Source organism: Gracilinanus agilis, chromosome 1, assembly GCF_016433145.1.
Source record: "Gracilinanus agilis isolate LMUSP501 chromosome 1, AgileGrace, whole genome shotgun sequence".
NCBI lineage: Eukaryota > Metazoa > Chordata > Mammalia > Didelphimorphia > Didelphidae > Gracilinanus > Gracilinanus agilis.
In genome coordinates this window covers 305,608,113-305,630,388 of record NC_058130.1, presented here as the reverse complement: position 1 = coordinate 305,630,388, position 22,276 = coordinate 305,608,113, and the positions used below count along the sequence as shown (strand labels likewise).

General features: G+C 34.5%; 1 protein-coding gene across 1 annotated transcript in view; it reads right to left on the bottom strand.

Moving 5' to 3' along the window:
* ST8SIA4 (ST8 alpha-N-acetyl-neuraminide alpha-2,8-sialyltransferase 4) overlaps positions 1-22,276 on the bottom strand; it is a 133,795-nt gene that overhangs the window by 51,128 nt on the left and 60,391 nt on the right. Inside the window, exon 4 of the mRNA XM_044662588.1 lies at positions 1,953-2,246. Coding sequence (XP_044518523.1) covers positions 1,953-2,246 — 294 coding nt within the window. The remainder of the gene's footprint in view (positions 1-1,952; positions 2,247-22,276) is intronic.

Sequence of the window (22,276 nt, the reverse complement as noted above, 5' to 3'; positions counted from 1 at the left end):
GAGACTAAATTTAGAAGTCAAACAGTCTAATGCTATTATATTACAAAGGAGGAAACTAAGACTCAGCTAAGTGAAATGACTTTGCTCAAGGGCATATGGCCAGCATTCAAACCCAGCTTGACTGACTCTGGATACCGAACCTCTCCCAAAGCACCACACTTCTGTTAAGCAGGTCATTCTACCATGCACTGTGTTTGGAAAATAGTCTTGTTCATTACTTCTTACATTGAATGTAGGAGAATGTATATACATCTCAGATTCCAAAAGGGTTATGAAGGGGCAGGGTGGTGTGGGGAAACCTATCATATTGAGAAAACTTTGCTGATTAGAGGATGTTATCTTTGTGTCAAACTTCCCTGAAGCCTGTGCATCAGGTCTGCAAAAATGAAAACATTACATATGTACATGAATTGGGTAGGTGACTTGTAGCATGAATAATATTAAAAGGCTAGACAAGTTTCATGAGGCTAGAGCAAAAAAAATGGCTAACAGAGTGAGAATCTGAGATCCATGCTCAGACATACTTTTCCATTAACATTTGTTTTCATTTGTGCTACTGAAGGGGGTCCTTAAATTTTATTGTCATGGAACTCTTAGGAAGGCTGGCAAAGCCTATGGACTATTCCTCAGAATATTTTTAAATGCACAAGATTACAATGAGGATTAATCATAATAAAATGTATTTATGAAAAGATATATATATAATAGATATATAAATATATTTAAGTTCTTAGACTCCAAATTTAAGAACTTCTGAAGTTTAGAGAAAATACCAAGAATGATCAAACTATCCCACGACATGGTTGTATTAATTAAATAAATTAATTCATGAAAGCATTTACAACCCAAACCATGATGTTTTACAAAAATCAGTAGTCACTCTTCATGTGATAGTATTACTTTTTTATATAACAACTGATATTACTTGAGTAATGTGTTAAGAATCCACAAGTCATCTCTCTCACTTTCTCACTTTTATATGCAAACATTCAGAGAATAAGCATTCGGTCAATCAAAAGGAGTCCCCACCCCCAAAAAGTACTCACTCCCATGGAGAAGGTAAAAGGTTTATAATAAAGACAGGTTAAATCTTTAAAGGAAAAAGTAATTTGATTACAAATTGCAAAAAAAGCAATTTGAAACCAACTTGCATAAAATTCTAACTACATTTGATGAGCTGCAATCCTTGATAGTAAAATGGACTTGTTTAAATCATGAAGTTGGACTTATTTAAAACATGCTCAACTCTTAGGGTTGGAAAACCACTTTAACAGTATGTAGGCTCTAGATTTACTTGTTAGGCATGTGTTGAAACTACTACTGAAATGCAAGCAAGATTGAATTAGGCGTTTGCCACTTTTTAAGGAGAATTCCTCCTCTTTTTTAGGTTTCCTCTTCTTAGTCTTAATGAAAGGAAATGTCCACTTAATTCATGAGGACAGCATCTGTGACTTTTGGGGGGAAGCATTAGGAATTATTAACTCAGCCAGACTTCTTTCTCAATGATAGGACTATTTCTACAGATGGGACTTAATTGCTCCTTAAATATGCCTAACACTTATGTCTCCACAATATTGCCCACTAGCCATTTGGCACTTCTGCTCTCTTTTCCATACTTAAAATTCATCAATTATGCTGTAAATTTTTGTTGTTGTTGCTGTTGGGTTAATTCTTAGCTGGTCACAGGGAAACAACATAATCCATATTTTGTTCCTAGGGTAAAAGGAAGTTCTAAAATTTAAACATTTGCTTTCTTTGAAAAAGGGTAAACAAGGGAAAATATTTATAATCAACTCAAGCCTTAGTTCATGAAAAGTACAATCTTATTATAAAAATACTAGAAACAAAGAATCTATATGAAAGTTTACTGAGGCTGTTTCCCATCGAGGGAAAATTTTTAAGTTATGAGTTCCATTGTGTCAAGGACAGACCAGTCTTTTCCAGACACTTACCCTCTGACAGCATGAATAAGTCTCAGTGATGGATAGGCAGTTCGCACTTTCAATTTATTCTTAAGGATTAATGCATTAACCCACTCCACATGCTTCTCTCCGCCTTTGACCATGAAAGCAGGGATCCAAAGGACACTGTCATTCAGCATAGATAGTCTATGCACAAATTTTTCTCTGTCACTCTCATTCCGAAAGCCTCCAAATGCTCTTTGTACAACTGATGGATTCATGGTAATAAAATCAGATTTAGTTCCCACATCTGCAGCAAACTCCACCACAGGAGCTAGATTGCACCTGAAGAGGAAGAAATTAATGGACAAATGAAAAATAAATATGAAACATTCACTCATATAAGGGTGTGCATGAAAAGAAGAGCTGGAATGAACATACAAAGTTGTTTCAAACCAGGTGAAGAAAAAAATATCAATGATACCCAGCATGGTATTGCATGGTATTTTAATAAACTCTGGCACACCTTTTACTTTGTTAAAGGTCCTAAGATGACTTGCTAACTAATGTTTTAGAAATTAACTTCTTAAATGAGAATCTGCATCCAAAAAATAACTACTAAGCATGTCACTCATTACTTTCATTGAACTTACTAACCCGTGATACTTTTCCTCTTTCATTAACAGAACCTTAGTGACTATCATCAGTTGAGCTACAACATCTTGAACCAACAAAGATTCTTGTCATTTTTGGAAAATAGGCAATCTGAATTACATGCTACACACTATATGAAATAAACTACAGCATTTGATCTTTATAATTTATGTAAAATATTTTAAGGAAAACATTCTTTAAAGTAAAGTTTAAGAGGAAAGAATAGTTTTACGCAACATTGTTCTCTATTAATCCACAAAGGTCTTCTGTAAATCTGGTGTGCCAGATTTACAGAAGGTGGTTGAAATGAGATAAACTTCAGATATCAAAGTAATATATATTGCTTTGCAAGTTTAAGTAACAAGAGGACTTTTTAATAACATATACCTTAGGGCATCTTATTTATCAAAGCCCTAAGTTGGGAACTTGCTTTTTGGTTGATAACAGTTACAAGAAAAGAAACATCAAGACATATCTTGAAAGTATTATTTCAAACAGGGAACTGGGATAACTCTGACCTTAGAACAGAAACTCTTCATGGATAAGATTTAAATCAGAATCAATTCATTATGAAATCTGAACTATTTTAAAGAAACTTTTCTATTAGAAAAAATGTTTAAATACAATTCAACTTAAACTCTAAAGTGTGTATATATACATTATGCATGTGTTTTAAAACAATGAAATAACATGTCTGTCTGTTCCAATTTTGAACTATTTCTGCATATTAAACTCTCCAGCTCACTTTTTCTTATGAATCTCAATGCATTAATTACATTCTCAAAACACCCAAATTTCAATTAAAAGGTGGGGTAGTATACATTGGACTGGTAAAGTATCTGGATATATAATGTCTTTTTCAAGTTAATTACTACTCTGCTTCATAGCTTTTTTTTCAGATCTATATATTAAATGCAACATTAATTTTCCAACCTTCCTTTCACACCTAAATAAGCAAGGGAAGACTATGAGATCCAGCCACAGACACTGAGGAAAATATGCACAAATTATTACTTAAAATTATTCATGTCTTCCATATTTTTTAAAGTATGACTTCTTGCTCCCATTAAGTTTATATTTTCTTTCCTCCAAGCCCCAATTTGAAGCACCTATGTTCTTATAATAAACATTAACCTGGCAAATAAAAAGCTACTGGAAAAGAACAGTCTACTGCCAATAGAGACAAGGTATAAAAATCACTTCATTTTTTTGAATAATGAAGGTTTTAAAAAGATATTCTTTCAATTATCCAATAAAACATCAAAGCTTGATCCAACATGATTATCTCAGACACTTGGCATATCCATATCATTATAAATACATCTTCTTCCTTTGGGAAAGTATTAGATAATTTGCTAACATTTCAGTTAATGTGCATGTGACAGGAAAACATCCCTTCAAAAGTTCTGTTTTAATAGAAACTCAGTAATTCCATTTCATAAAATTTCCACTTTGGGGGAAAAATGTAGTTTTACTCCATTTCCTCCATAAGAAAAGAAAAAGTCAAAAATCTAAGCTCCCATCTTTTATCATTCATTTAACCATTATTCACCCACTTACTTTCTGTTCTTTGGTATTATTTCACTCTTTCTTATTTAGAGGTTCCTTGGATATTTTTTTCTCCTTTAGCCTCACAAAATTCAATAATACAATTTATTAAAAATGAAATTGTCTCTTAACAGTGGCAAAGAATGCAACTATTTGAGACTATGAGACCTTAAAGCAGTAGGGTTCTATACTGGAAACCATTAAATAAACCAATATTTTCTTGAAAGTAGAGATGGAAAAGAAGTCAGTCTGCCAAGGACTAGCTGTATGACTTTAGGCAAGTCATTTTATCACTTAGTTCTACTTTTTCATCTTTAAAATGCTATCCTATGATTCAGTGATTGAAAATAAATATGGCTGAGATTTTTCATAGTATTGCAGTGATGTCTTAAGTCTTAAGCAGATTTGATTCTCGGACAACATATAGCATCTGTCCTCCCCAGCTTCTTCCTCCCAAAAGACCATCTTAAAGTACATGATTTAAATTCCTACTATGTGCAGAACAATGAACAAGACATTGTGAGGGATATATAATAGACTAAGATATTCTCCTAATGTTTAAATAACTCTGAAAAGACATAGCTAGATCTCAGAAGAAAAGAATATTTAGGTGCTAATGATGTGTGGAACCATTTATGTGTGCTTCATGGAAAAACTAAAAATTTGATAAAGCCTAAATGTAGAATTTGAAGAGATAAAGGAAGAATATTGTAGGTTATGAAAATAGTGTGCTCAGTCATATTACACATACTAATATCTGGAGAAAATTATTATTCTCATGAGTGTTTATTATTGATTTAGCACCAAAAATCTGGAAGATTTTGAGTATTTACTTTGAACTTAAAGTTTAAGGTCACATCAACACATGCCCCCCTGAATAACTGATTCTGTGGTTGAGTCAAATTTTTCAGTCATATTAATAGCTAGTTGACTGCCACACAATTAATCACAGCAGTCATTAAGACAGCAAAAATAACCAGACCAGCTGTGCTACACTCCAGTGGTCTTAGTCAGGTTTGTAGCAGCAATATGGAATTCAACACAGCAAGCAAGCAAATGAACTAGTATGAAAGACTGCGAGTGGACTTATAATCATATACTTCTTTTTTTCCTTAGGAGGCACAACACTCAAATGCTGGTAGTAGCTAGCATATACCTCAGTCACTTAAACAGAAAAGCAAATGTTGCCTTCAATCCCTCAATAAAATAAAGGAATAATTTTTAAAAAATGTTTTAATGTCATTCTGGCAGGGAAGAATGTTCAGCTTAAAGCAACTCTTAGGGAGATTTTATGCCAAAATAGGTAGAGTCCAACTATTATTGTTCCTAATATCCAAACACTCTCACTTTGTTTCTGTCCTGACCATGTAGATTTAGATATACATATACATATCTATCTATCTATATATATATATATATGTACATATATATATATATTTCATAAGAAAAGTAAATATTTATATCTTCTACACAGTGATTGTAAATTTTGACTCATGATCAAGGTCTTTCTTCTTAAATGTTTCACAAACATATGTTACTCATATTAAATATGAACAATTATTTAATGCTCAGAACTGTATTTCACATTTAGGAGTCCATGAGATGTTCTTGATGGGTAAGCTGCTTAATAACATTTTGGACACAATTTTCCATTACTGCATACACACACATTCACACAACTTTATTGTTTTGGGAGTTTGTGGTTAATTTCGTTTCAGTTGCATCTGATTCTAAGTGACCCTATTTGGTGTTTTCTTGGCAAAGATACCGGAGTAGTTTGCTATTTCCTTCTCTGGCTCATATTAAAGATGAGGGAGCTGAGGCAAACAGGGTTAAGTGACTTGTCCAGGGTCCTAACGAGTGTTTCAGGCAGAATTTGAACTCAAGAAGAGGAGTACTTCCAGTACTCTATACACCACTTAGCAGTGTATAAACCAAAGCTCATAAAATAAGAAAATATTCTGAATAATTTTAAATGTCATATGCTGGAAAGGGAAGAATATCAGACTTAGAGAAACTTTCAGTGAGGTTTTATGCAAAAAGAGGAAAAAAAGTCTTAATGTATACAATGGGTTTAAGATTAACGGAAATCTTGAAACAGACAAAATGTTTATTTTGTTGATAATATTATAGAAGGGATTCATGCATGGTTTAGTAGGATTTGGATTAGATGATCTCTGAGGTCCCTTCTAATTCTAAGAATCTATGAAATCTGTGATTGAGTATAATAGCTATTTTCACTGTGATAGACTCTTAAGTAGAACAAATAATTAATATTTTTTGGTTTTATCTTAAATAGAAAGTAAATGAAGATTTATTGACAGTAGGCCCATGGCTATGAAATTTTACTCACAGGTTTCTCTGACAGACCTGATACTGGAATACTCAGAAAGATGTGGAGCCAATCTGTTTATCTATTTGTAATGGAAAATATATTTAGTTGACAACTCATTTCTGTTTGGTTAACAGTCACTCTCATCTGACCCACTGCCAATTTATCATTCTCTTCTAGCTAAATCAGATCCTAATGTTGCTTCTGTTACCATTTTAAAAAATGAAAATTATATGAACAGCTAAGTTTATTAATTTACACAGTTTTAGCACATTTCATAACATTGATATTCAATAGCAAAGTTAAAGTTAAATTCAAAGTGAATGAAAACATTTTAAATTGATGAAAAGCAGCCACACCTCATTTGTGGAAAGGAGGCTGGATTTGTGAGCCCAGAACAAGTTCAAGTCTTGCCTTTGACAGATGCTGGCTGGTTAAGAGAGGATTTCATGTTTCCTTAGGGTATCCCAATGAGAAAGATAGAAGAGAAAGTGTTCATTTTACTTCTTAACTAAATGAATGAGAGAAGACTGTATGGGCTCAATGAAAAATTAAATAGTAAGGATTTTAAGTTTAAAAATAGATCCAAATTATACGTGATTATCACACTACAAAAAATAAATTGATTAATATTACAGATTGATATCAAGTTTATTTTCAAATTCTACCAAAGACATAACTTATTTTTAGCAGCTAAGTATCACTGGCACAAAAGAATCATTTGTTCCTTTCTTTTTCTCTAATAGCAACTCTGGATTTGACCTTTTTTAAGTAACATTTTTATAATAGTTTTTCCCAAAATATGTTCTTTTTTATGACATGTTTTTTAATGTAATCTGTCAATTAAACATCTTTTAAAACAAAGTGGCTAAAGTAGTCAAAAGAATCATAATTATTTCTGAGGGGAAAAAAATCTCCTAGTGTTAGTACAAGTAAAAATACTTCTCACCAAGTAATGGCAAATATCTAGTTTCTTAAAAGTCTTCAATTAAAATAACAACAAAAGGATAATTTGAAAAAAAGGAGAGGTTTTAGGGAATGATGGAAAGACTTCTGGCTTTGGAATGAGAACTGGTTCTGAATCCTGTCTCTGACAGTTAGATGGGTGACCACATCATTTAGCTTCTGTAAAATGGGATAACAATCTTTATACTACCTCTAAACAAGGGCTGTTGTGAATAAAGCATTTTGTAAACCTTAAAGTGACAAATGTGAGTTATTATTAGTGCCAAATGACTTGCAACGTCCACTCAAACACTAAGATTCTATGATTCTAAAAAAGGAAGACAGGGGAGGTCCAACACTCTATCCCCTCTATAATGTTCCCTCTTTTAGGATCATAGATCAGAGTCATAAATTCAGGGCAAGAAGGAAACTTCTAGATCACACGATCAAATGCTGAGTTCCTGAAAAAGTAAAATAATTTACCTACAGTCATACATATTATAAGAAATGATCCACTCAAAATGCAGGGTCTTACAAATGACCTGTTTAATTGTGAACAGGCATACAAACACCTGCATCAAAGAGGAGGATGTGCTTCTCCAAATGTAGGTACCTGTGTATGTGCCTGAGGCATCTTAGGAAAAATGACAAAAGGGCAGGGAAGTGGTACAGAAAATGTATTCTGGGAGCAGCATTGTTGACTTCAGTTTGAGGGGAAAAAAGTATTACATTGCTACTCAAAGATTACTGAAAGGCTTGTGTAGTTTTGCAATGCTGTTCTCTTTAAAAGGTATTTCAGCATAGAATTTATATGCCTTAAAATTATGTTGTGCTCTAAAAGGAAAGAAACAACATTCATGAAATATTATGGTTGATGCTTTAATCAAAGAAGTTGGAAAATGATAGCAGAACAGCAATAATTCTGTCCCTTTGCATGAATTACGCTACATAGTGTTAACTTTAATGCATTAATAAATGTATGTGCAATGTGCTCATTACAGTGGTTGGAGGAAGCATATCTTTCAGTCTCCTAACTTTTAATGATTACACTAACAATCTGAAGATTATATCAGCATTTGCTTGACATTTAATTTCCTTATTTACAAAAATCGAGAAAAACAAAACCAAAAAATTGATCTGTAGTTCTAATTAAATGAATTTTCTTTGAAAGAGTCATCCAAGGTTCCAAAAAACTTGCTGACTTAAGTTTATATAATTTGTCATTCATGCACTAAGTCCCCATGAAAATGTGTGGAGGGAAGTCATTTTCAGGTGGGGGTAGGTAAATAGATATATACTAGCACTAATCACCTATTCAAAAAAAAAGAGAAGAAATCACATTGGTAGGTAGGGAGACTGAATTGAGGGTAAAGGATTCTCATCCACATGGGTGTACAAAAGAATAAAATTACTAATAATGCCACAAGAAATTCTGAAATGAGAAAGAAAGCACTCTACAAAGTTTCCTTTACAAGTCAAATGATTTCCCAATATATTTTTTAAAATTCAGAAATGAATTGATCAAGATCACTAATGAAACCAACAAATTTTAAACAAAATCTGAGCAGATTACAATAACCTAATGAAAAAATTCAGTAAACCTGATTAGAATTCATACTAGTAATGTAAAAATTGCTCAACATTAAGAAAAAATTATAATAACCCATCGCATTAAAATATTTATATTAGGAGGCAGCTAGGTGGCTTAGCTGTTAGAAAGCCAGGTATGGGGACAGGAGATCCTGGATTCAAACTTGAACTCAGATACTTCCTAGCTCTGTGACCCTGGGCAAGTCACTCAACCCCCCCCCCCCAGCCATTACCATTTTTCTGCTTTGAAACCAATACACAGTATTGATTCTAAGATGAAAGGTATTACATCAATAAATGGAGAAAGGGTCCTTGACAAAAAGAAAAATCACTCATTTCTGCAAAAAAACAAAACAAAACTCTAAAATCATGGTAATATCCTTTATTCATATCATAAAAATATATGTGTAAAATGTAAAATTATTAATTACATTGATTACACACACTAGAAGTTTTCCCCATAAATAATGTAACAGTGCAATGATGCCTCTCTTTCCATCACTATTTCACATTATTCTAGAAAAGCTAGCAATAAAAATGATAAAAGAAAGTAAATGTATAAACAACAACAAAGGAAACAAAATTATTCCCATTTGGAGACATGATGATTTATTAGGAAATCTTAATGGATCAGCAAAGAAATAGCAATTCTATATACTAGTAACAAAACAAGGAGGAATTAATAGAGAGAGGAATAAAATTCAGTACAACTACAAAATGCATTCAATATCTGGGACTAAATCTATTAATATACACTCAAGTCAAAACTTTTTAAAATGGAATAAAAATAATTTTAAATATATTCATTGCTCATAACTGTCAAACCAGTAAAATAAAATTGATGAAACTATCTATACAGAATGAAAAATTAATTTTCATGTCAATCAATTTATGAAGGGAATATTTTATAGGACTGGACCAAGAAAATGAAGCTAAAAATCAGGAAAATAATGAAAAACCAAAGAAGAATGAAGAAGAAATATACTGGCACTTTCAGATTTCATATATCATAATAAAACACCAGTCATCATAATTATTTCACACTGTTTTAAAAGAACAGACAAGTGAATTATCTGAAACAGATTGGATATTCTAAGAATCTGTATTAAATTGAATAACCCAATATATTCCAATAACACAATAACATAAAAACCATGGAGAAGTGCTCACTTTCAACCCTCCCTCCCCTAAAAAAAACTTAAAAAAAATAAAGCAGTTTGGGAGGGAGGGAGAGGAGAGATGGAACAACAAAAAAGGGGGGTGGGGTGGAGAGAGCAGCATTTTGTACTATACCACCACCATATGCTACAATAAATTCCAAATGGATGTCACCAAAATAAAAAAGATCACATTGTTTTTCTTTAAAATGAGAGGCAGTTGGGGGCAGCTGGGTGGCTCAGTGGATTGAGAGCCAGGCCCAGATACAGGAGGTCCTAGGTTCAAATCTGACCTGACACTTCCTAGCTGGGTGACTCTGGGCAAGTCACCCCATTGCCTAACCCTTACCACTCTTCTGCTTTGGAACCAAAACACAATATTGATTCTAAGACGAAAGGGTAAGGATTAAAAAAAAATGAAAGACAGAAACGTTCCTATATAGGTAGAATCCTTAACTGAATAAGAGATAGAAGAGATCAATTAAGATAAAATTGTTAATTCTATGTAAATGAAATTGAAAAGATTTTGAACTAATAAAATCATCGCAGAGTGAAATTGTCAACTGGGTCCTCCCCAAAAAACTTTTTTAGCTAATGTCTCTTAAAAGGTCTGATATCTAAGATATAGAGAGATATCTAAATATGTAATTCCTCTGCTAGGCCATATCAGTACTTTCTCTCTAACTTAGAGTTTTAGATAATTGCCTATGGCACTGAGGAGTTAAGTGACATAGTTATCCAGGACCATGCTTTCAGTATATATCAGAAGCAAGTCTTGAATTCAGGTCTTCTGACTCAAAGATGGAACATACTACCTCACAAATTAGAACATGAAGAATTATCAATATGAAATGATGCAAAAGGTCAGAATAAGAATGCTGACTAAAAGGTGACGGAGTATTAGAAGTACAAATTTAGAAGAAAGTAAATATATTTTCTATTTTTCTAGTTGTTTTTTCTTTTTAATGGAAATACATATAGTTAAAAATGAAGAGTTTGATGTGGAAATCCCCATATTTGGGTTACTTGTTCTTTAGTAAGTGTGAAGTTAACTATTTAAAAGATGTGAACTATAATGTGCTCATGTATCTTTTCTGAATTCAAAGATGCTGTCTTCATTATGTCTTCAGTGCCTTGCAAAGCACATATCGGGTGCTTAATAAGTCGTAGTTGAATGTACTGTCTGTAGATGTCTTATATTTTTATAACTCAGCATGAAACTGGATTTTTATTAAGAGCTCCATAAAGACTTTTGGAATCATTTATAAAAAACATATCCATTTTCCACATGGCATTCCAAATATTTGAAGACAGTTACTGTTCTTCCCTCTGTCACTTTTACTACAAGCTAACTATCTCCAGTTCATTCAAATGACCTTATATTAAGAGAAAATTTAGGCTGTACACCATTCCTTCTGCCCTCCTTTGGACACCCACAAATTGACTAATACCTGTCCCAAAACCGTGATGCTCAGAGCTGAACAAAATACCACCAATAGGGTCAGACTGGGACAGACAACAGAGGGACTATCATTTCTCAATTCCTGAAAAGTGATGCCTCTAAATGCAGCCACAAATCCCATTAGCTTTTTGGTGGGCACTTCATACCGCTGAATCATATTGACTTCAAGTCTACTAAAATTCCCATATCTTTTATAGACAAACTGCTGACTAACCAGGCCCCCTTTATTATATTTTTAACTTTATTTTATTATTTTGGGCCCAAGGGTAAGGCTTTACATACCCTATTCTATTTTATCTGATTAGATTCAGCATCATATTCCAGCCTCTCAATATCTCTCCAAATTCGAAGTGTTACCAGAAGCATCTGTGTGACTAACTGAATAAACAACTTGGCATAAAGTCAGGAAAACTTGAGTTCAAATCCTGCCTCAGACACTTATGAGCTGTGTAACCCTGGGCAAGTCACCTAACCCAGACTCGGTTTCCTCAACTCTCAAGGTTGTCTAGAGGATCAAATATATTCAAATGTGATAATATTTGTAAAGCACTTAGCACAATGCCTGGCGTGTAGTAACTGATTAATACTTATGTCTTTCCTTCCTTCTTTATCTTTTCATCATAGTCATTCATACACTTAATGAGCATGCTACCTGTCCCTTAATCCAAGTCATTTATAAAATTGTTAAAGCAGTGTGGAGCCATGCACAGATCCCGGGGGGCACTCCATTTGAGTCTAGTGCTTATTAAATGTTCTTATTTAATTGAAATATCACTGACTCTAAATCTCTTGATATCTTGTAAGAGAAATAGTATGAGGTGTTTTATCATATGTTTTGCTAAAATAAAGGTAAATATGACATCTCTGATCTACTGACAGAAAAAATAAACAAAAAGAGGGAAAAGGGATCTTGATAATGTAATCTTTGTAATCTCTGCTCTTTTTTTGAGTTACTCATTCACTATATCTTTCTGTATAGACCTGGAATTTTCCTAAGAATCAAAGGCAAGCTTACTGGATTCTATACTGCTAGTAGTTGTCTTCCCTTTTTTTTTCTGAAAGTCAGGTCACACACTTGTGTAATAAGGCCAAATATTGAATCTACCACTTATCATTTTGCTACTTCCAAAAGCTTTCAGTTTTCCAACAGTAAATCTTAAATTCCTCATCTATCAGATCATTAAAAAATAATTTAAACAATTTTAAAAAGTTTTATAAAAAATAGTGTCCAATGTAACATTTCTACATTGAATGAGATTCATCTCTCTCAGAAAAAAAAAGTTCTCTTCTATGTAATATAGCATACACATTTTTCAAATGTATTTTTTGTGGCATGAGTTATCATTTTCCCTCTACAATAACTACATAAAGTGAAGGAAATGTGGTACAGGACATATGGATTTAGAGTTGGGAACTGGCTTTGAGTTCTATTAGCTCAGCTACCCAAGTGATCATGGCAAAGTAATTTTGTCACTCTGCATTTCAATTTTATCACCTTTAAAAAGGCCAAGGGTTAAACTGGACAATATGTTTAGGAGGGGTTGTTTGTTTTCGTTTTGGGCACAAGGTACTCAACATTAATTCTAAAATTAAAATTTTAAAATCTGCAACCTCTCCCAGACCCATGTACAAAGTGTGATATTAGTATCATCTCTAAAACTAAAAGTGACTAGCAATCTTTTTCTACCCTTTAGGAAACAGACACCCAGCACAAGGAACAGTAACTTGCACAGGGTCATACAGGTCACATAAAGCAAAGCAAGGATTTGAATCCTGTTTCTCTGACTTGACATCAGAGACATGATACCGCTTTTCATGAATAAAAAAACTATTCAGTTTTCCAAAAAGTGTTGTCTTTCTTATATCTTCTTTGAGGGATTAGAAATTTGTTTTGTTTTCTCCTAAAAGCTTTTTATCTTGGGGTGAGAGGTAAGGCTCATCCTCAAAACTCTCAAGATTTAAGGGAAATAAAGCGTAGTAGGCAAATTCCAAAGGGCTTATATTTTTTCACTAATAATCTAATCAGTCTAATGTTTAATTAAAATTCTATTTAATTATGAAAATGTGGCATATTAGTTAGAAAATGAGAGTTACCCAACTCTTTTTAAAAGAAATTTATGGTTTAAGAAAGCCTCACACACAGGAATCTATAGCACCTATTTTTTTCCTCAGATGCTTTCCCTGTAGTTCTTTAATAAGTTTCTTTTTGTAATTGTTACATATTATTTTTTAGAGTTAATAGAAGGATTAATATACCAAAGGATGGGACAAAGTAGAAAAGAAGGAAGAAAATTCTACAGGGCATAGACTAAAGGATTACAGAACTAAAGGATTTCTGAGGTAGAAGGGAACTTGGAAGCCTTTTCACCCAAACCTCTTTCTAATACATAAATCTCTTCTTCATAGTCCCTGATAAGTGTCTGGCCATCCAAAATCCAGGGAAGCTACGTCATGAAGCAGGCTTTTGATTTTCAAGCCTCTCTTATTTTTATGTGTTCTCTAACATATGCCTATTTGGACCTACTTCTTCCTTATAGAATTACGTCAAACGAATTTAATTCTTTTCCAACATGACAGTCTTTCAATTATCTTGAAATATTCCCTGCCTACCACAACACCCTGGCCACCTTTCTCTTCTCTGTGATAAAACATGCAAAAATCTTTTTGCCAGTCCTCAAATGACATGGTTTTGAATTCCCTCACTAGGTCATTATCTCATATTAGCACATCAGCCTGTCATTGTCCTTTTTAAAATGTGGTCTCCAGAATGACCCAATATATATGTATGGTCTAACCAGTACAATAGCATTATCATCATACTTAGCCTAAGATCTGATTATCTAAGGCAAGGAGGTAAAGAAAAAGTCAAGAGGGTGAATACAAGTAACACACAGATTAAAGGAAGAAAATGAAAGTTACAAGGGAAATTGCTGTAATCTAAATCTGTTTTCAATGAACTAAGCCTTTTAATGATCAAAGAAGGTAGGAAACAGGATGCACCTGGAGCATGGCCTCTAAGTCACAACTATCTAGTCCAACTGGAACCCTAACCTGTTCTGTTTTCCATTCCTCTTGAGTAATGGGACACTAATACTGTTTTCCAAGGTCATCTCTAAATGGCCAATACTAATGGCTTCCTCTGGGATCTCAATCTCTCTGGCCTTTCTCCATCATTTGACATTGTTGACTATCTCCTGCTTTTTTAAGCTCTCCCTTCCCTCAATTTCTGGGATATTGTGCTCTTCTCATTCTGTCCCCAAAACTTATGAAGCTTGGGCAAGAAACTATGAGAACACCAAAAGCTGAGGGTAGGCTGTCCCTAGGGCAAAGCTGAAGAGCATAGGAGAGTAAAGACCTCATCCTTATATATAATTAGCTCCCAATCCAATTCAGCAACCATTTATTCAATATTCACTATGCCCAAGTCAAGGCACTTGTGTGTCTGAATGGTCTCAGACCATTATTGAAAGGAAGGCAGTAGCAAAAGTGATTCTAGCTATCATGGTCCTTCCCATTGAAGTTGGATGCCCAAGCCCCATTCCTGCCCCCTACATCACAGCTCAAAGCATCCTCTGCTTCTGGTTACTAGCCTTTACATAAGACTTGGATGATTTGGGGAGGTGAATAAGCAGGTCCTCTTCATCTAGGCTAGATTGTGAACATGAAGGATATTAGATATTCAAGGTCTCAGTGGAGCCAGCCCAGTTGGCTTAGACAAAAGCCAACCTCGGTTCTTTGCCCGCCATTTTCCAAGCCGCCAGTTCATCTAGTAGGAAGTGTTAAATCCTAGAATCCTGTAAAAGTCCATCCTCAACTCACTATTTTTATGTGTGTGTGTGTGAGAGAGAGACAGACAGACAGAGACAGAGACCAATAGAGAAAGAGAGAGGGAATCCAGAGTATTAGAAGCCCAAGGGCCCAGAAGGAAGGAAGTGGGGAAGAGAGTTGGAAGCTGGAATCTTGATAGCATTATCTTTCTACCATTTGTAACAGTGTGGACTGAATTTTGCAAAGGAAAGCAGGCAAGTGGAGTTGAAGCTACCCTCACAGAACCTAGAGGAGGTTCCATTTGGGAGGGGCCAGTGAAGGAGGGAGTTTGGTGAAGATTCTGAAGATTCTAAACTGCCAACAACCAACTGCCATTTACAGGAGAGGACATTCAAGCTCTTGGTTGGGCTTGGGGTAGATGGTTTTTCGGGGCCCAGAGAATCTGGACAGGAATTTAGCTATTCTGAACCCAAAATTCAGGGGCAACCTAGAGATTTCAAGAGCAAAACCTTTCTACTGACTTCATTATTAATGAAGAAGATACTGAAAGAGTTGTGCTCCATAGTTGGCGTTAGTGCCAGGACTCCAGAGAGAGTGGGCACTTAGGGGATCCTTCCTTGATCCATCTTATACCCCTTCCTTGCAGTTATTCCCCTATTTGTTAGATAATGTTAAGGATAGGACATTGTGAGGAGAGGGAGAGTCAGTTTCTGGGTCCAAGCTGCAGAAGATATCAGAACTGCTCTCTTGTTGTGGAGTTCATAGTTGATAGAGAAGTTATCCCTGTGCCCTCCTTCCTCAAAATCCACAAATAACCCTTACCCTGTTATCCTGAATTCCCTTATCCTTATAATAAATCTTTATTAGTTTATTAGTGGTAGCCTGGGGCTGTTACTTTGAGGGGAAGAAGACTGATCTTGTGGCTGAGGGGAAGACTGATTGATACCAAACACCATCTTGAAGTGCAAAGCTACTAGAACTTAGAAGTGGGGAGGCTTGTCTCAGTATTTCTGGCACTGGAGGTTGGATCCAACCCACTAAGGTCACAACTGAACCCCAACACCTTCCTTCAACATCCCCACTATAGCTTTGTCAGTTTGGGAACCTCTTTGAGTTTATTCCCTCATAGGTCTTCCATGTGGAGGGGGTGAGTGATCAGCTGATCTGGCCCACTGATAGTGGGTGGGGGGTCCTGATAAACACCTCACACACCATCAATACCCACCCTCATACACGTTACCTGAACCACAGTGATCCCATCTAGGCCTGTGGTATGAATTTAGTGCCTCTGAAATTAAGTCATATATGGACAAAATCCTATTTGCCTTATACCAGTTATATTTCTGCTGACTACTCCTTCTTAGTACCCCTTTATATTCATTTTCCTTCTTCTATTCTCCATTTACAGATATCATTAAAAGTTCTTATCTTTGCCCCTCATCTTTCCTCTCTACCTATGTCTGTGGTTCTTTTAGCTATCTGTGGCTTCAATTATCACTTCTATACACATAATACCTACCTCTATTTGCAGCCTCAAAAAGAGTTTCTTGAGCTTCAGACCTACTTTCCAAAGTACCTAATGAATATTTCTACCTGAATATGATACTGACATCTAAAATTTAGCTAAACTAAAACAGAATTCTTCACCTCATCCACAAGATATGGCCTTCCTCCACTCCCAACTTTCCCATTTCTTTGGATGCTAAAACCATTTCTCCTTATCATCCAGACAAAAATCACCTACATATTTTCCTCTCTATGATCTCTTCTAAACAAGTAACTGCTCTGTCTTATTACTTCTGCCTCTATTAGATCTCTTGTTTCTCTCCCCCCCCCTCCTCTTACACTGCCTGTTCCAAGGAGCACATCACCACTTAATTCAGACCCTCATAACGTAGACTACTACAACAGCTTCCTAAAATGTTTTCTTGTAACTTCTTTCAAATTTATCTTTCTCGCAAGCTGTCAAATTAATCTTTTTTAAACACTTCAATCTAATTATACTTCCACAAAAATACTTTTTGGCTTCCTATTATGTTTAGGATTAAATATGATTTGACAATTTAACAAATATTTATAAAGGGCCTATTATGTACATAGATTAATACTAGTCAATAGGTCTACATAAACAAAAATAGCACAGTACCTGTCCTCAGTGACCTCACACTTTATTGGGCAAACTGGCATTTAATGGCCTGCATAAACTGACTCAAATGTACCTTTACACCATTTTTTTACATTATTCTCCATCATGTACTCTCTGTTCCAGTCAAGTAGGACTACAAATTATTTTTTAGTCTTGTCACCTTGTCCTGCACATTCTCATCTTCATTTATTTAGGACTGTTTAGAAGATACTGCTTCAGTTCTGGCTGTTGAAAGTCTTCTTTTTCTTTAAGGTTTGGAAACAAGGGAACTTTCTTAATGAAAACTTCTCTGTTATTTCTAGCTTAAGGGTTCTTAATATACAGTTCCTGAAGGTGTGTTGCTTTCTTTTAAATTTTAATATAATTGATTTCCTTTGTAAACCTATATATTCTATTTTACAAATTTTAAAACATTATTCTGAGTAGAGGTCCATGGTTCTCTATCAGACTGCTGAAGGGATCTATTACACAAAAAAAATTAAGAATGTCTGCACTAGATATAAGTGATCACTCCATCTTCAATTTTTTCTTTAATATTTGGTCTAGACATATCTTTTGCCCTAATAACATTCTGCCATGTCTTACACTTATCTGAATGATTTTTGCAGCCTTCCTGTAAATTAAACTTCAGAGAAGGAACTAAATTAAAATTCAGAGAAGCTGTCTTCCATGTTTATATCTTCAGTCAATATCACATAGTAGGAGCTTGCTTACTTGAATTTTTTTAAATATTTATTTCGTTGAATTTTGTTGAATATTTATTCAATTGGATTTCACTTCGCCAATGCTAAAAATTTTTAACATGATTGAATTAAATTTATCATTATTACACTGGCAAGCAAGCTACTATAATTAAAGGGTAGAGAAAAGGAAAAAGTCTGTTTATAAGCATAATTGCAATATATACTCTAGCACAGTGATGGGCAAACTTTTTAAAGAGTGGGCCAAAGGAAAGGAAATGCTCATCTGTCCTAAGGCAACTCTTTTAGTTTCATTGTATTGTATCCTACTCATTGTATTCGTCAGATTAGGAATAATGTCCTGTGGCCAGATAGAACATTTTCAAGGGGCCACATCTGGCCCACTGGCCTTAGGTTGCCTATCATTGCTCTAGCAGAAGAGGGATGTGGCAAGAAGTTGGATATCATGGCCTCTTAAAAAAGATAGGAAAAGAATAGGAATGGGCTGTGTTTCTACACACACACACACACACACACCTCTAAGAAGCAACAATGTAGAAGTTTTGAGGGGGGGTTTTATCTTTGTTGGGAAATTAGTAGTTATGCTTTTGGAGTTCCTAGGAAACTGGCACAATACAAATATCAGATGATATTATTGTCTTGGAAATACACATGGGATTAAATGAAAAGTTAAAAACAATTTTGACAAAAATACTTAAAAGCACATTTAAAATGATATTTTAAAACACTATCAGATAATTCTTCTTCACTAAATATATATGTATCTTATATGTGTAGCATATCTGTCACAATAGTTTTCAACAAATAAGCAAAGAAAAAATAAAGCATAAAATGAAATAATATTTTAAAAGAATGAATTGACCATAATATTCTAAATTGTTAATTTATACCACACTTATAGTATTTCTTTTTATAATCTTCCCAAATTCTTTCATTAATGGGAAACAGTACTGTGTACTATATCCCTGACAGTTTCTTCAGTACATCAGATTGCTATTTAATCTTTTTCCCCAATACACTTGAGTCAAAAGAATGGATATATTTCTTACTCCTCATTGCCATTTTCAAAACATCCCTCTGACCACTGTCAATTTAGAGACCTCCCCTCCTTAAAGCTTACTCCTTTGAAATATATCTCCTTAACCAGATCTTATGGTTGTTTTCTAGAGAAGACTCTATATTGATCTTCTTCCTCTCAAAGACCAGTTCTCAACATCTCTTTACCCTAATTCTGCCCTTATACTACTTAATGGTCACTACACATTTATCTCAAATAGGCTTTCAATAATGCATGGCCATTAATTCATTTTTTAAACCTTTACATTCTGGTTTAGACTAAGCCAGAAGAGTGGTAAGGGCTAGGCAATGGGGGTTAAGTGACTTGGTCACACAGCTAGGAAGTGTCTGAGGTCATATTTGAATCCAGGATCTCCCTTCTCTGGATCTGACTCTCAATCCACTAAACCACCCAGCTGCCCCCTCATTTTTTCTTTACTGATTTTTTTTATCCTGTTCTCCACATCAACTGCTCCAAGTCTCATCTCCTCAGGCCACAGAGTCAACTTCTATTCTCCCACCTCCAAGCATAGCATCTCACATCAGATGACACTAAGGAAATGCAGGTAATAGACTCAGCTCCCTCTTCTCCTTAGTTCTACACTTCAAGTCACTTGAACACCAATTACAATTCAATTTCCTTTATTCCTGTATCAGAGGAAAAGGTGGCCCTTCATCTTATAAATCTCAGTCCTTCTACTTGTGACCTTGATTCCATCCCTTCTCAGCTCCTATAGAAGCTTGCCCCTTTGGCCACAACTTTTCATAAATTTTCAAATTCTTCTCAGGCTCTGATTTTTCCCCTGCTTACAAATATTCCCAATTCATAACAACACTTTTCTTAAATTAAAGCTTTATGGAATGCTAGCATCCTTTTAGACTATGACCTGATGTTTCACCCCACTTTTATAGTTAAGTTCCTACAATACTGTCTATACTAATTGCCTTCATTTTTTTCAGTCACTCCTCAACTTGCAATCTGGCTTCTGATTTTAAACACTAAATTGACGCTGATTTTTCCAAGGCCTCTTTTCAGTCTTCACTCTTCTTTACTTCTTCATAGCATTTGAGCATTGTTGACCACTTCCTCCAAGTTATTCTCTCTATCTTTTTCTGGTTTCATTTTTGTTTTAAAACAATACTTCTTGAACCTGACTAGATTTCCTCTCTGTTTCCTTTGTTGAATCATTTATGTCCCACCTCTTAAGCAAAAGTATTGCCCAGTGTTCTTTCCTGGAACTTCTCGTCTCCCTCTAAGACGTTTTACAGATGTAGTGAGAAATAGACAATATGCTCCTTCTTTCTTTGTTTCCCAATAAGCTAAACTATCATCTCTATTCAGATGACATCTAAATCTATATTGCTAGTAACAGTCTCTTGAACTTCTTTCTAGTGTTGTCATTGTGCTATGGGCATCTCAAACTCAATACATTAAAAACAGAACTCTTTTCTTACTCCCACACTCACCATTCTTCCCAACTTCCCTATTTCCATTGTAATCACCATTAGGTCATCCAGGTTTGCAACCTTAAGAATAATCCTTCAATCATCCCTTTATTGTACCCTTTATATCAAATTAATTGCCAAGTCTTTTGCTTCTATGTTCACAAAATCTCTCATATCCATTCCCTTCTATCTATTCCCATGTGAGCCCCTCATGTCTGGATCCTAATCACCTCTTAACTGTTCTGAAGGATAACCTTTTAGATGGTTTCTCAGTCCCTGATTTTCTCTCCTCTCTCCAATCCATACTCCACAAAGCTAATATTCTCAAAAGCGCAGACAAGACCATATTCTCTCCTGTGTTCAAACTCCTAATGTTTTGTTGTTTTTTTTCCAATTTGGATCCAGCCTACCTTTCAATATATATTTGATATTGCCTTCCTTCACATGTTCTTTCCTCGTCAAACCATCCTATTTATTGATCCCTGCATATTGCATGACATCTCTTGTCTCTCTAAATTTGTACAATCTGTCTCTAGTTTTTAGAACACCTTCCCTCTTAACCTCCACCTCCGAGAATCCTTTCTTCAGGTCTCAATTCGGGTGCCACTTCCTCCACAAAGACTTCACCAGTTTCTAGAGATGCATTACTGAGAATAATTTTGTAGTTTCCTATTTGAGTACATGTTTTTCTCATAGTAGAAAATTAGCTCTTCGATGGTTGATGGCAGAGATTCCTTTGTTTTAGTCTTTCTACCCACAAAGCCTAGCAAAGGTCATAGCACATAGTATATTAATTTAAAAATAATTGTTAAATGAATAATCACAATAGCCTTCATTCACTTGGTTTTTCCTATGTAGATAGTTTTGCCAAAACTTTTTTGGTAATTATGGATCTCATATAGAAGTCTCTGCAGAATTTTGGGCATGATGCACCAAGAAGAGTATCTGTAGGGATTTAATATGCTTTGAGAATTGAGAGTAGGCTAGTAAGTGGTTAACAATCAGCACTCTGGAAAAAAAAGTCCATATGTCACACTCGTGAATTTAATTTTTCTCATAAACACTTTTCATCACTTTCCAAAAGTCTAAAAAATCAACAAAGCAATAAACCAAGCCTTGATTTCTAACTGCTGCTTTCTGAGGAATAAATGCTCAGACTGAAAATTTAACAATCAGATCTGAACTTCTGACACTGTGCTAGATATTCTCATTGATAATAACAAGCACTATTGTTAAGCATAAATGTCCTTAATAAATATTAATAATCAGAGTATTAAATTATTTTGTTACATATATTTCAAGGAATATTATATGATTTTGATTTGAATAGAAGATAGCTTTTTAGGAATACAGTAGCATTTTGCTACACTGAATTAAATGCCTTTTTATAGTTGAGCATATAATAATATTTTGTATTCTCTACATTTTTGATCAATTATTTGGATTTAAAAACATAACCTGACATATTATATTAGTTTGAAAGGCTGCATATCTCTTCATATTTTATAATGCTTGCTTTCATGAATATACAGAGTTATATATATATATATATATATATACACAATATGTA